General features: G+C 33.7%; 1 protein-coding gene across 3 annotated transcripts in view; it reads left to right on the forward strand.

Annotated features, from left to right (window-relative positions):
• DACH1 (dachshund family transcription factor 1) overlaps positions 1–15664 on the forward strand; it is a 410071-nt gene that overhangs the window by 273515 nt on the left and 120892 nt on the right. For 2 of the 3 annotated variants that reach the window (XM_082434856.1, XM_082434857.1), the window contains exon 4: positions 5171–5343. In XM_082434856.1, coding sequence (XP_082290982.1) covers positions 5171–5343 — 173 coding nt within the window. Of the gene's footprint in view, positions 1–4556; positions 4713–5170; positions 5344–15664 lie in introns of all 3 variants that reach the window. The other variant, XM_082434858.1, reaches the window with a different exon arrangement.

The raw sequence follows: 15664 nt of genomic DNA on the forward strand, positions 1-15664 counted from the left end.
AAGGGCCTTAGTTTCAAGAGACCATGGCAGTTTGGGGAGCTTAGAAGAGCAGGAAGCTGCAGGAGATTTCCATTGTCAGGGACTTGTGCAGTTAGGAGGTTCCCCTGGAAGACCCCCTTAAATGATCAGACATTACTTGGCAGGGAATACTTGGCATTTAGGCACCTGCCACCTGAGAGATGTCAATGGCCAATAGGCATAGCCATAGAAGTGACAGTGGACTTGAGCAGGAACTGGTTGGATGGGAGACCTTCACCCTCCTACCCAAGAGAATAGATGGATGAAAAGCTGTCCAAGCCCCTCTGTCTTCCAGCTACCTAGGCCCTAGGGCTGGCAAGTGCTGATGGGGATGAGGACGCAGAGAGTGGTGTTAACTGGAGTGGATTTTCTTATACTCAAAATCTGCTCAAGGTTATTAAGGGGCAGAAGAGGGAGCCTTAACAGAGCATATTTGAAGGCAGTAATTAGAGGAAAAATTAAACTAGTTTATATTTGTTATCCATCAGTTCTGTTTGGCAATCTGGTTACCTTTAAAGTAGGGATGGCTTGCAAATTTAAGGGTTTCTCCCCAAAGTAGTCTATTTCTCTGTTTATAACCTGATCCATCATAAAATATGTATCATAAAATACCATAAAAGTATAAAATGGAAGGATACAAAATATAGTCTGAGCTCAGAAAAAAGACTAAGATAGTCCACCATGCTATTTACTTTTTCAGAACCTACGACTATGTTTTAAAGTTGGAGGTGCAGAGCGTGCAAGCAGGGAACGTCCCATACCTATTCCTTATGAATCAGAATTTCAGTTACACTGAACCTTAAAATCACCTTGCTTGTCCCTGAGAAATACACATCTTTTACAGGAAAGGAAACCTAAACACACACAATCATGTTTTGTATATAAGTTCCATATATTTGCATATATAATTAAAGATATATTCTTACTCTCGGTATAATTAGGCAGAGTAAATAAACTGTTTCAGGTTATATAAATGCATCATTAATAGGTTTTAGCTAGAGACAAAACTGGTAATCAGGTGTTAATTTCAATTTTTCCTCTTGCGTTCATGTGCCCACTTATATCTGGTTGCTGTAAGATGGTACATTTGTTAATTCTCACTCCACCAAAATCACACCATTGCATGAGGATCCGGCCTTCCTGATGCTTGTGGTTACACTACTTAACTTCATCATATAGCAGCTGCCTGTGTGTTCTGCCATCAGTCAGAGCGCAGATTTATTTCCACCTGTGTAAGCAGGTGTCTAGCCTGAGATTGTTCCCATGCTTCTCCACAGTATGTGTTTAGGACTAGGTGTGGGAGATCCTCTCTCCCTTTAATCATTCCCTCCAACACATTGAATTATGGATATAGTGTCTAGATAATCAAACAGCTGGATGCGCTGAATCTTTTCATGAGCTCATGACCAATTTCCTTGGTTCAAAACCATTTTATATATTTATCAAATGTCTGAGTTTTTGCATACATGTCTCTACCCCCTATTATAGAATATGTTCTTTGAGGATACTAGGGCTAGATCAAGTTTGTCTTTTTATTCCATTGTAAAGTCAAAGAAATGGAAGAAATGGTAGGATTCTACAAGAATGGAAGAAGAGAAAAGAATCAGTTCTTTTCTGTTTCTTTTCTGTAACTCTCCTTACCAACTGTTAGAACTTTTCTTATATGCGAAATCTGCTGTCTCCTGTAAGTTTTCATGCAGTCATAATAATAAGCTTTAATCTTAAAGGTGTATATGTGTATGCATGTTTGTGTGTAGGCTCACACATAGATACTGCTTATATCAAATATATTGGCTTAAACCAAAGCACTTGAAATTATACATTTAATAACTATGGGCATGTCTTGTTCTGAAGTGGCCTATTTTCAATTCTTATTTATTCATGCTAATAGAGGAGAAGGATGTTATAAATTATGCAAAAATCACTTACAGCTGACTTGGTTATATATTGTATATTTTTCATTAGACTTAGTTTCTTAATTGTTTGCTCTATTTATTACCCAAATGAGCTAACATCATGAGTATTTAACAAATGGTGATTGGCGGAGATGGCTAGGAGCATTTTATGTAGTGAGAAAATCCAATCTAGTGTTATAAACTTGCTATGGAAAATTCATATATGGATGATTGATATTTACCCTTACACAAGGGACTGATATCCTGTGATCCAAAAGAGATGTGGAAATAGGTAGTATTTTGTATATAATCTGTTACCAGAATGATTTAATCAGAATTTTAACTTTATATTTTACACTTTGATAATGTGAAAAGATAGAATTATAAGTGCTTCTCTATTGATACAAGAGTGAAATTGAAGTATATTGGGAAAATGGCTTTTCCCATTTATTAACTGGTAATCTAGATGTAAATAAAAGAAATTGGCTCAATTGAACAGAGAAACAAAAGTAGATAATAGGTATAAGCAGAACTCAAACTCAATCCAAAATAATGAATGTGAATATTTTTCCTTCCTCCATATATTAGTTAATATTAGTTAACCTCAAAAATGCAATCTACTATAAAAATGTAATCCTTGGATAAATGAAATATAAAGAGAAAATTATCTATTATTCATAAATTTCCAATGCAGTTCCCATATTCAGTAACATTTATTCCAAAGTGTTATTTCTATATCCAAATAGTTGGTGATTATGCTTTAACTCTTGTTTTAAATGATAACATAAAAAGTAAATATGTAACGAAGAATTTTGCATATACTTTGATAAAGACAATATAAAGTGAAAGTGTTTAAAACGTTTTGTCACTGAGTGCTTTCTTGACGTAATATGTTCAAAAAATTTATGTACTTACAGCTTTTGCATGTTTGACTAGGACCTTGGTATAAAGCGTCAAAAAAGTCATGAGTAGAGAAATAAGCTGTATAAGTTTGTGAATATAGAAGTGAACTTTTATATCATAGTGTAGGAGCAAGCTGGAGAGATTGCTTTTATGTGAGTCATTTCTGTATGAAGCTATAAACTTTTCTTTTTAGCCAAAGCTGTCCTGGTTTCTTGTAAAATAATAAAGATATCCATTTAATTGATTCTTTTCATTGTTTAATAAAATTGCTTTGTCTGATTGCTGAAGAATTTGAATTGAGTTTTCATTACCCACTTCTGAACAATTTACTCTAAGATCCAGACAGTATTGAGCTAATGAGTTTGAATTTATATTGAACCTTAACTGTCTTCCTGAAGTAAATGGAAAAAAAATCATGGCAGCAACTAAGTATTCTTCATTAAAAATTATGTCTTAGAGATTTTACAATGAGGCTCTTAATAGAGCTAAAACATTTAAATTGGAGTTTTACCAACTTTGCTGTTTCTAAGTGTATTATATGGAAACATGGTTTCTTTTCCTTTTTTAAGAAATGAAAACTCATAAACTGACAGGGATATTACAGAAACTTTCTTTCAAGTGGGTAGTTTGTATATTCAACAGATTCAGTTAAACAATAAATTAATGGTAAAATAATTTAATCTGAGAACATGCTTAAATTGAAATGATATATAAAAACCTTCCAAGGATTACCCTAGTAAGGTGTTTCAAGATCTATTTAATCTGAGACGTGGCCATGATATTGAAATACACGCCCTTAAAGGTACTGTTCTGACTTTGGCACCTGTATTGCCACAGTCATAAACTTAAGTTTCTCTGCAGTTGAAAACAAGAGATATATTTATTGATTCACACACATTTAATTTATTGCTTTAATATTATTATCTTTTGTAAATGATCTTTGTGTTCCCTGGACCATGTCTAACCAAGTTGGGCATTTAATGATTCTATGTTTAGGATTTTCTGTGGAATTAAATTAGGAACTTTAACTCTGAAGGGTGACTGGGATTCTATTATACAAGGATAACTTTGGGTTCTATAACTATCAGTGTGCTTCAGTTCCAAGAAGTAATTAATTCTCTAGGTATATAATAGAATTCATTTTATATTAAGTTGGTTAGTCAAACAGGAGTAGTCTCCACAAATAGGCTACCTGTTGTAAAAATGTTTTTTTTCAGAAAATTTGAGACTGTATTTAAGAAATAGAAAAACAAAAAGAAAATATGGTTTAGGGGAAATTTACTTACTTGAGCTTATTTCCCAAGAAATCACTTAGCCAATCTCCAAATGTGATTTTTTTTTTTCACATCTTTATTGGAGTATAATTGCTTTACAATGGTGTGTTAGTTTCTGCTTTATAACAAAGTGAATCAGCTATACGTATACATATATCCCCATATCCCCTCGCTCTTGCGCCGTCCCTCCCACCCTCCCTATCCCACCCCTCTAGGTGGTCACAAAGCACCGAGCTGATCTCCCTGTGCTGTGCATCTGCTTCCCACCAGCTATCTATTTTACACTTGGTAGTGTATATATGTCCATGCCACTGTCTCACTTCGTCCCAGCTTCCCCTTCCCCCTCCCCGTGTCCTCAAGTCCATTCTCTACGTCTGATATGCTTTTTTAAAACCTCATTTCCAAATATTCAGTAGAAGATTTGGAATAATATTGTATCCAAATAATTGATATTCATTCCCCACAGGCAGCAGTGAAGGTTCTTGGGAAAAGGAAACACTGTACTCTTCCCCACCCCGGGGATCTCAGGCTTCTGTTACCCGCCCCCGCACACCGAGCGCACTTAACCTTCCCGTCAGCCATCCTCTCCACCATCTTCAGCAGAGCCACCTTCTGCCAAATGGTACGATGGCATTTTTGAGCACTAAAAATGATAGTTGCAAAGAATAAAAAAATCTAATGATCGGATAGTAAAATATAGGACATAGTAGATAGGTACACTACATTTAGACAGCTAAACGTGATAAAGAAAACCATAGTATTTTAAACAAGAATTAGACTGATCAGAAGAATAATGTAGCAAAGAACTGACTGTTTGTATTAAACATAAATGAAGAGTGGTGAGTGATAGAACATGGCACCAAACTGGTTAGCTTTAAGCCTAATTTCCCTGAGTGATAAGTGGGCACTGTTGCATACAAAGGGGACAAATATTTTTCCTTTGACTCTCATTATTAGAACATTTTAAAATGCTTCAATTTTCAATGATTTATGTACTTAACCATTTTAATTAATGAGATATACCATGTTTCATTGTTTTACTTGAATAGAGAAATGATGATATATGTGTATTTTTTACAGGACTGGAACTGCCTTTTATGATGATGCCCCACCCTCTAATTCCTGTCAGCCTACCTCCAGCATCTGTCACCATGGCAATGAGCCAGATGAACCACCTCAGCACCATTGCCAATATGGCGGCAGCAGCACAAGTTCAGAGTCCCCCATCCAGAGTTGAGACATCTGTTATTAAGGTAATTGTTTAATTATGTGATTGATTTGCCTTAAGCCAAAATCATCTTAAGCCACCATCACTCAATCCATTTTTCTTACTCCACAAGTAGTTCTAACTCTACAAAGCTAAGTGATAGTAAATAGATTATGAGAAAAAAAAAGTCACTTATAGTAATTAGAACCAGGGGTACAATATTTAGGCAGGCTAGGCTAACTTGAAGTTCTCTATTATATCTACTAAGGGAGAGATGAACATAGGATTTTAAATGATATACTTCAGATTGTGTGTATGTGCTTATATGTACAGTTGTGTTTGTGTTTGTGGGTATGTGGGTATGTGTGTGTGGTGTTATGAGCCATAAGGTGTGGAAAATAGTATCTGATTTGTTTTCAGAAGACCAGAAGGGTTAAATTATGGTTCTGCCACTTAACTAGCTGTGTCACCTTGGGCATGTAACTAAATCTTTCTGATTATTTCTACACCTAAAAAAATGTGTAATACAGTGTGGGTGTAAAAACTAAATGAAATAATAAAATTGAAATTTTTTGTAAATTCAAAAATACACAGTAAGTGCAAGATAACATTATTGTTATACAGGTATCACATATGTGTATATATACACACTTCTCTGGCTCTCTCTGTATATGTGTGTGTGGGAGGGTATGTGTATACTTTTAAATATGCGTGTGTATACTTTTTCATTCATATTATTTTATAATGTATATTTAAATCAAAGTACTTTATTTATGTATTTATTATTGGAGTATAGTTGCTTCACAATGCTGTGTTAGTTTCCACTGCACAGCAAAGTGAACCAGCTACACGTATACATATATCCCCTCCCTCTTGGACCTCCCTCCCACTCATCTAGGTCATCACAGAGCACCGAGCTGAGCTCCTTGTGCTATACATCAGGTTCCCACTAGCCATCCATTTTACACATGGTAGTGTATATTTGTCAATCCCAGTTTCCCAATTCATCCCACCCTCTCCTTCCCCCTCTGTGTCCACCCATCCATCCTCTACGTCTGCGTCTCTATTCCTGCCCTGCGAATAGGTTCATCCGTACCATTCGCATTGTCAGAATAGATTATTAATTTTTAAACTAAGTAAAAGATACCTCATGCTGCATTATCCATATTTGACATAATTATTATCTTGTTTTTCTGGATATAATACATGTGAGTTTAGGGGAGTGTCTGGAGCGTGTTTCATATAAAAGGCCTTGTTACAATTCTTATTCATTGCTGGTGGTAATGCAAAATGGTATGGCCATATTAGTAGACAGTTTGGTGGTTTCTAATGAAACAAAACATACTCTTACCATACAATCATATGATTTTTATCAAAAGGAGTTGAAAATTTAGGTCTATACAAAAATTTGCCCATGGGTATTTATAGCAGCTGTTTTCATAATTGCCAAAACTTGGAAGCAACCAAGATGCCTTTCAGGAGGTGATTGGATAAAAAAATTGTGTACCTCCGTGTGCGATGACTTTGTTGTTTGCCATTTGTGACAGTGTGGATGGACCTGGAGGATATTATACTTAGTGAAATAAGTCAGACAGAAAAAGACAAATACTGTATGTTTTCACTTATATGTGGAATCTAAAAAGTAAAACAAATGAACAAATAGAACAGAAACAGATTCACAGATACAGAGAACAAACTAGTGGTTACCAGAAGGGAGAGGGTTGGGAGGGAGGGGCAAAACAGGTGAAGGGGATTAGAGGTACTGAACTACTAAGTATAAAATAAGTAGGCTACAAGAATGTAATGTACAGCACAGAAAATATAGTCAATATTTTGTCATAACTTTGTATGGAAAGTAATCTATAAAAATATTGAATTACTATGTTGTACGCCTGAAACTAATATTGTAAGTCAGCTATACTTCCAAAAACTGAATTAGCATTTGTTAAGTGAGTGAGCCATGGTTCAACAACAGACCACAAGAAAAAATGAAATAGAGAAGATTATTACTCACAGGTCATGGAGGAAGTACTTGGCATGCCTCAAGGGACCAGACAGGGGTGTCAAGGCAGAGTGCAGACAGAGACAACAAGGCAGGACCCGAGGCAAATGGCCTTATTAGGATCCATGGGTGGGGTACTTCAGGATTTCCAGGCTGGGGCTGGATTGGCCAATTCAAACCAAAAGAGTAGGGTTTTGGTAAGCCTCCCAGGGGTCTTATCTAAGAAGACTGTTGATCACAAGGGCTTTTGGGGATTCATACCAGGGACTTACACTTGCTCATGACTCTGGCTGCTGTCTAGAGAATGCACTTGCATGAAGGGGGCTAGTGTCAGTTTAAGGTCCCCGAAGGCCACGTGGTCAAACAAAATGGATGCTGAAGCAGCAATACCACAGAGTAGCTTAGCTGAATTCTCACCGCCATACAATGGAATATTATTCAGAGCTAAAAAGAAATGAGCTATCAAGCCATGAAAAGGTATGGAGGAAACTCAAATGCCTACTGCTAAGTTAAAGAAGCTAGTTTGAAAAGGCTACACACTTTATTGTTTCAAGTGTAGGACACTTTGGAAAAGGCAAAACTATGGAGATCCTAAAAAGATCAGTGGTTGCTAGTGGGTGGGAACAGAGGATGAACAGATGGAGAACAGGGGGTTTTTAGGGCAATGAAAATACTCTGTATGGTATTATTGTGATGCATTCAAATCATTATACATTTTGTAAAGACTCTGTCATTACTTATATAGAAAGTTGAATAATATGCAAATGGGAATATTTCATATAATAGTACTCTATAAACAAAGATGTGTACTTGCTCCTTAAATAATTTTTGGAAGTATCCTTACCAGAGGAAAATAACAAGAAATATCACAGGAGGCCAAGATCAACTACCAAAAAATTCTTTCCTGAGAGAATGCCACTGAATGCTACATTGTCATCAGTGAAGGAACTGATTTGTTAATCAAGGTATCGATTCAATTTATGATCATTTTTGATAATAGTTATTACTGAGAATTCAACATTCTCATTGTCTCACTCATTCGAAGCAGTGTTTAGTAAACTCACATGATACATATTAATTAAACTTAATTTAGGGGAAATTTTTATTTTCCCCAAAGAAAATGGTTGACTCTTATGTCACGTTAAAGAGTATGGGACCCAAGTGGGTAATTAGAATAGAGCCTACAAGTTTGTTTGCCTGAAAAGATTCTAAGTATGAAGGCCAATTAAAAGTGAAATGTTAAATACCAAAGAAGATTTACCCCCCACTGGAAGAAATGATAAAACCAGAGAAAATAGGTTTTGAGGGATCGTCCATATGCGGGAATGTGCTGTTTACATTTTTTGACAGTAATGACAAGAATTAAAATTAAAACTCAACCCAAATGAGAATAGCAAAAAGAATTGGTAGGACAGAAGAGAAGCAAAACCATAGCTCTCAGAGTCACAAGCTTAAAAAATTTTTTTGTTATCTATTTCTACGAACTAAAGGAACTCCAATGATTTTCTTATAAACCTATTTATGAAAATGTACCTACCAGTTCAAGCAGTAGAGCAGGGTCTGCAAGCTGCTGAACTTGGGTAAAACCTACGCTGCTGTCAGTTTTTGTATGGACTGTGAATTAAGAATGATTTTACATTTTTAACTGGTTGGAAAAAAAAATCAAAAGAAGAATAATCTTTCATGACACATGAAAATTATATGGAATTCAAATTTTAGTGCCCATAAATAAATTTTTTTGGAACTTAGCCACACTCTAATTTACATAATGTCTATGGCTACTTTCAAATACAAAGGCAGTGTTGAATAAAATATTTGCTAGCTGGCTCTTTACAGAAAAAAATTGCTGATCCTTGAGTTCTGATTAACTCAAACCCATGTGAATCTTAGACTGTGGTTAATGGAAGCAGCACAAACTAAACTCTCAAGCACCATAGAGCCATAGGATTTGGCATTGAAAGGAAAAGAAATTAAAAGCATTGAGGAAAAGAAAATTATATAGGTGAGGACAGTACCACTATGACATTGTTATTTGCTTTAAATGCAAGCCTCCATGACAGAGTCTGCTCAAGTACTGAATTTAGATTTTCTCTGGTTGATTGTCTTGGACTACTGTAAATATTTTAGTAAGATAACTTTGAGGAGGGAGGAAAAGGACATATACTGTTTACACAATAATAATTCTACCTTAAATCCCTAATAGCTAAATGTCTAAGATTATATTAAATCATTAGATGTTCTGTATTAGTCTATTATGCATCAGTGAAACCCATATACTTTTACTGTTTAATATTCATAGAACATGAAGAGTTATAGGCTTGGGATGTTAGATGTTTTGTAATCCAGCTCCCTCCATGGTGGAGAAATCATTCCTGCATCCTCTCTACCCATTTTATATATCTATTTTATAGAAGGCCTATTCTATTTTCACCAAATTTAAGAGTGATGAAGGTATTCATTTTCATCTCAATAGCTTCTACTTTAACTTTATTTTCTTGGAAAAATGTCTACTAATTCTTCTGCGGTCTAACCATTTAAATATTTAAGTCCTCTGCTACAGTACCTGTGGTGTTTCTTTTTTCCAGACCAAATATTCTAATTTCTTCTGACAATTTTTCATCAAGCCTCTTGGTTGACCTTCCTTGTCTTAAATAAGCCCCATCCTCACTACCCCTCTCCTGCATATAACTCTAGAAGTGAACCCACCAGTGAAGAGACCAGAACTAACATAAACCTCAGTTTGGACAATAGTTTATAAATTTAGTCATAGTTCATAACTATTTTTGCTAGTTGAATGTGTGACTCGGTAAATCTCATGCATTTTTGACATGAAATTCTACTAAGCCAATTCTTTATCTTTTACTTGTATTAGGGATTTGCATTTATCCATATTAATTTTTTTATTTTCCAGTCTATTGATTTAGGCTCTTTAGAGATTCTTGAGTGTTAATACTCCAAACTATCATATTAGCTATTTATACCATCTTTGTATCATTTCCAAATTGTAAAAGGATGTATTACTTTATATTACCTTAAATCACTGAGGAAATAAACAGTATAAATCAAGAGATCAATTCCTCTTGTCATTAGAGATTTCCTAATAGGCTGAAATGTTCTACTAATTGATTCTCTTTGGGAATCATTCATCAAGTAACCCCAAATCCCCCTGAATGAATCAATATTTTTCTCACTTTTATTTAATAAATTCACAATGATATCATAAGGATTTTTAAAAAATGGTTCTTTCTGAAATAAAAAGAAAATTAAAAAGAAGAAAGGCAACATATTTTAATGGTTTAAAACATGGATTCTGGAGGAAGACTTCCTGGGTTTATATTCCAGCTCTGCCATCTCCTAGTCTTATGACCTTGTAAAAGTCACTTAATATCCCTGCCTTTGTTTCCTTTTCCGTACAATGGGGATTATATCATTACTACCTCATCAGGTTGTCATAATGAGTAAATTAGTATTTATAAAATCATTAGAAGTCTTTCTACAGTGACATTATCTTCATCATATCATTGGTTTATTTTCCCCCCAAGTATTCACAATCATCTGTTTAAAAATAAGTTCTAGAATTTTATAGGGAATCTGTGTCAGGCTTTTGAAATATACTTGCAATTATATAGTAAGACCTCTCTCTCTGTCTCTCTCACTCTCTTTTGCGTGTTCAACCCTTTTCACCTAACAAAAGTAGTGTATTTCGCTTTTGGTGGGTTTGCTAGTTCAGTAGTATACAAAGCAGACTTTTAAATGCATTTTTTTTCCAGATTTCACTTTTCTTTAGTGATAATATGGAATTGTTTTTGAGAAATTGGGCAACATTCAAATTATTCTACATTACTGAATAATCTTTCCTCACATGCCACATTACAGCGTTTTTCTGAGAACAGGGAATATGACTTAAATTTGTTAATTTTCTCTGCCAATCTGCTGTTTTGTGTGTGTGTGTGTGTGTGTGTGTGTGCGTGAGAGAGAGAGAGAGAGAGAAATAGAGATTGTTTATGACATTCTCATTTAAAGAATTAAACACTGAAAAAAAATTTAAATACAATGTATACATTTTCCATTCTCTAATACTTTTTTTTCAAAACAGGTCCCTAAAATACTATATCAATCAGTAAATAGGACTTTACTTGCGTGAAGTTCAAAATGTTTAAAGATTATAAAAACTAGAACCAGAGTAACCGGATTCTTGATGTAGGTTAAAAAATCTTACAGCAATATCATTTACCTCATGTTTGCTTTGGGGTACAGAATAGTTTATCTTGGGACAACCATAAATAACCCTAAATGTGTGCATCACTTTTAAATATTTTTTTTTTTTTTGCAAAAAAACTATTTCATCTAAATTTTACTTGGGTTTAGAGAAACAGTTAAGTCTGCTCTCTTAATGTTTATCTGGGTATTGATATTAAATATGAAAAGAGAATGCTAACAAGAAAAAGGAAGTATTAAAACACAACTACCACTAAGGATGCCATACATCAGTGTATTGAAATATAAGACATATTTAGATCCATGAGTTTATAATAATACTAAATATAATATAATTCTCCTTTGGAGAATTCTAGGGAATTGATTCTTTTAAAAGACAAATAAGGGTTTAAATAAGGGTAAAGGGGTGGAATCAAGCATTTTCCTGCCTTTCCCATACAGACTGTCCCTCAGGATAACACAATAATGCACGAGAGAAACTTTCTGTTCATAGAAATCTTCTTGCAAATAAATGAGTATGGAATGGTATATTTCGAATTCATCAAATTGCAAGTCCTAATGAAGCGGTGAATCTGGGCTATGATTATCAGTGGTGGCTGGCATCATAAAATGCAACCAAGAAGACATTATGCACTTCCAGTGAAAGCATACACCACCATCTATGAAGTAGTCTTGCCCCCAGGTCAACTTGAATCGAACATCCAGATGCACTTATGCCAGAAATTCAGAGGGCAGAGGAACACAGAGACAAATTAGACCCATCAAGGAACTGTAAACAGTTCATAGAGGTGGTGGCCACTTAGAACATACACAGTGCCTTAACTAGATAAAAAGTTGGCTTTAAACATTTGGCATGAACAGTGATGCCAATTGATGGCAATGCTGGCCAAATCAGAACTTACATTTCTTCCTTGCTCTCCTCCCTCTATTCTACCTACTTGACTATAGAAAAGGAGGGACTTCTCTTTTAATTAAGATAATAGTATTTATTATTACATAAGCCTGAGGTATAACTTCTGAGTCAAGACTGCCTTTTGTTGCTCAAAGTAACTGTAGGAGTTTATATTACCAAATAAGAATCTGGAAAGTTACTAGCCTGCCTGAATTTTCATACAGATGTGGGAAAAATATAATTCCCTACCAACACTGAATAAGTTTGAAGAGACAGTAGGAGAATAAAATGAGGTTGTTTATGATTACACTCATGGGTCTTACCACTTCCCCATTTAGCAAAATTGAGCATTTCTTGAGTATCGTCATCAAAACAAATAAAAAGAGCTATGTAAATATCCCTTGAAGCCTCAATTTAGAACTCTGAGCTAAGGAGTTTTGATGGTGGCTACCAGATCTTCTACCAGATGCAAGTATATTAGGTTTGTTTATGTCTTCCAGAAGTACTTTTTAACATTTTCCTGAACCCAGAATCCCAATCCTATTATTTATCCTTTCTGTTCATTTTTCCAGAATGAGAGAATATGGATGTCACAATCAGTGTGTATGATTCTGGATTTCACTAACAGTATTTACTAGCTGATGATATATGCTCCATGAGGGAAAGGAGTTTTGTCAGTTTTGTTTACTTACATGTAACCAGAGCCTAGAACATTGGCATATATTAAGTGTTTAGTAAATATTCTCTGAATGAATGAATTGAAGTCTGAGTTGTGTTAAAGCTCAGGAGTTTAGGTTTTATAAAGTGCTAGTCAACCTCAATTTCTTAAGGTAAAAGTTGTATTAAGATAAATTTAACATTAGAATATCTTCTCCTCACTTCTATAATGTACTCAATAAGGGAATTGCTAACTGATAAAGAGATGAAAATGAAGATAATTAAAGAGAGCAATATAAAGTAAAGCTAAATGAAATAACCCACTTAGAGAAATGAGTTGTGATTATTTAATCTTACTCTAAGAAAATATTTTAAATTGATAAAATATAATGCATTTTGTGGTGGAGATGAGGCAGCAGACACAATGCATTTTTCAATGTTTAGTTAATCACATGTGTGTAATACTGAACATTTTATACGTTTTATTTAATTTAATTTTTTATTGAAGTACAGTTGATTTACAATGTTGTGTTAGCTTCGGTTGTACAGCAAAGTGATTCACCTATATATGTATATATGTATATATTCAGCTATATATATGTGTATATATTCTTTTTCAGATTCTTTTTCCTTATAGGTTATTACAAAATATTGAGTATGGTTCCCTGTGCTATATAGTAGGTCCTTGTTGGTTATCTATTTTATATACAGTAGTGTGTATATGTTAATCCCAAACTCCTTTTTATTTTAGAATTTTAGAATTCATTGTTTTAAATTCCACCTTTGATTCTGAATTGTGGTAGAGACCAATACTTCTTGTTCTAACCAGAGGCAATAAATGCAGCTTTTCCTTTATTGTTATTCTGATACCATTAGTTTATTAGTATGACCTTTTTTTTTTTCAGTGAGAGTGTATTCCTCTTACATTTTCATTTATTATTGTGGCTAGTTTTATAAAGATGGAACACTGCAAAAGATTGTGTTTTATTGATTGGTGGAGTTATGATGCAGGACTATAAAGCAGTGTGTTGAAGTATTAAATTAAATATTCTTCCTCTTTGTCCTACTTCAGGGCCATCTTGGAGGTTAAAGGGTCTCACACAAATGAAATGATAAATCCAGTTTACATAGTTTCCCTATAGACATTGAACTGCTTCTTTCTTATTATGTCTGAATAAAACTCATTATCTATTTTGTTTCAGTAATAATTATGAGATTCTCTCCTAAGCAATTCTTTACTGTCTCCATTATTCTACATCTTATAGCATACTCTGGAAAGACAAGCATATAAATATGATAAAAGAATTAAGCTGTTGAAATAAATTAATTTATTGTGCAACAGTGTTTTCAAATCTTACTTGCTCAATGGATTTTACTTTAATGAAATTCTTCAAAGAACAATACATCATGTTCCAAAGATTGAAATTATACATTAAGTGAAATGACTGAATATGTTGTGTCTCAGTTTATAGAAAGTTTCAATTGAATACTTAAGCTTTTAAAGCATAAAAATTTGCATAAATTAAAATATTTCTTTAAGTAAAAGTATTAAATATTGTCTGTATCCTTTGTTCTTAGACAAAAAATATAATTAAAGTAAAAATAAGCTAAAGCTAAAATAAATACTACAATTTCACCTATGTTTCCTAAGCCTTAAATTATGATTTAAGATTTTAATCTAGCTTATTTTTGACTTAGTTTATTATGTGACCTTGAGAGTGTTATGAATGTATAAGTGAAAAAGTGAATAATGCATGAATGAAAAGAATCATCAAGGAAAACTTTTACAGTTAAATAAAATTGACTAATGAAAAAATTGTTATACTTATGTGGAAAATAAATAAATAATTGTTCAATGGCACAGTCATTGTTACTAGAGTTTTGTGCATTAAATATTTACGTATTTTATGAGTTAAATATCTCAGGAAAAAATCAGTTTTTCATGCTTTCCATTAGTGCCACTGAGAAATCTATTATGACAGGAAACTCAGACTTGCAAAATGATTTTAGAGGGATTGATTTATTTCAAGATTGCACTTTACCTCTATTTGGCTAAACACATGCCACTGAAAATATGATCACTTACATAATTATTAAGAAGAATATTAAAATGTATTGATGGATAAACATTGAGTGAACTTTTGGAGAAAATAGAATGGCTAATTTAGAAAATTTTATTTATATAAAAATATAATAATGTTGTTTCCTAAATATATACCATGTGTTTCTGCATAATCCAAGTGTTAAGAGTTAGATGTATTAGGAATTAGCTTTAAAGCTTAGCAAACTTATGTACCTCTTTATCAGAATTTCGAGAAATCAAGGTTAGACTCTATATCGTGTATATCTGGTCATATATGCAGTTAACTATAGCATGGCTTATTAATACATTTATACAGACTAAAAAGGAGTTCTATACAGTTTTATAAATCCATACTCTATAATAAATGCACAGATATTCCAAAAATGATACAAACTCCAGCCTTTGAATGCTGCACAGAAGCCAAGATTATCCTTTGATTTGTGATTGCAAGGACTTGATGTGAACTTTATTGCCTTATTTTTAAATTAAAAATTGTGGGATATTTGTGCAATTGA

Source organism: Balaenoptera physalus (assembly GCF_965194825.1).
Source record: "Balaenoptera physalus genome assembly, chromosome: 18".
Classification (NCBI taxonomy): Eukaryota; Metazoa; Chordata; class Mammalia; order Artiodactyla; family Balaenopteridae; genus Balaenoptera; species Balaenoptera physalus.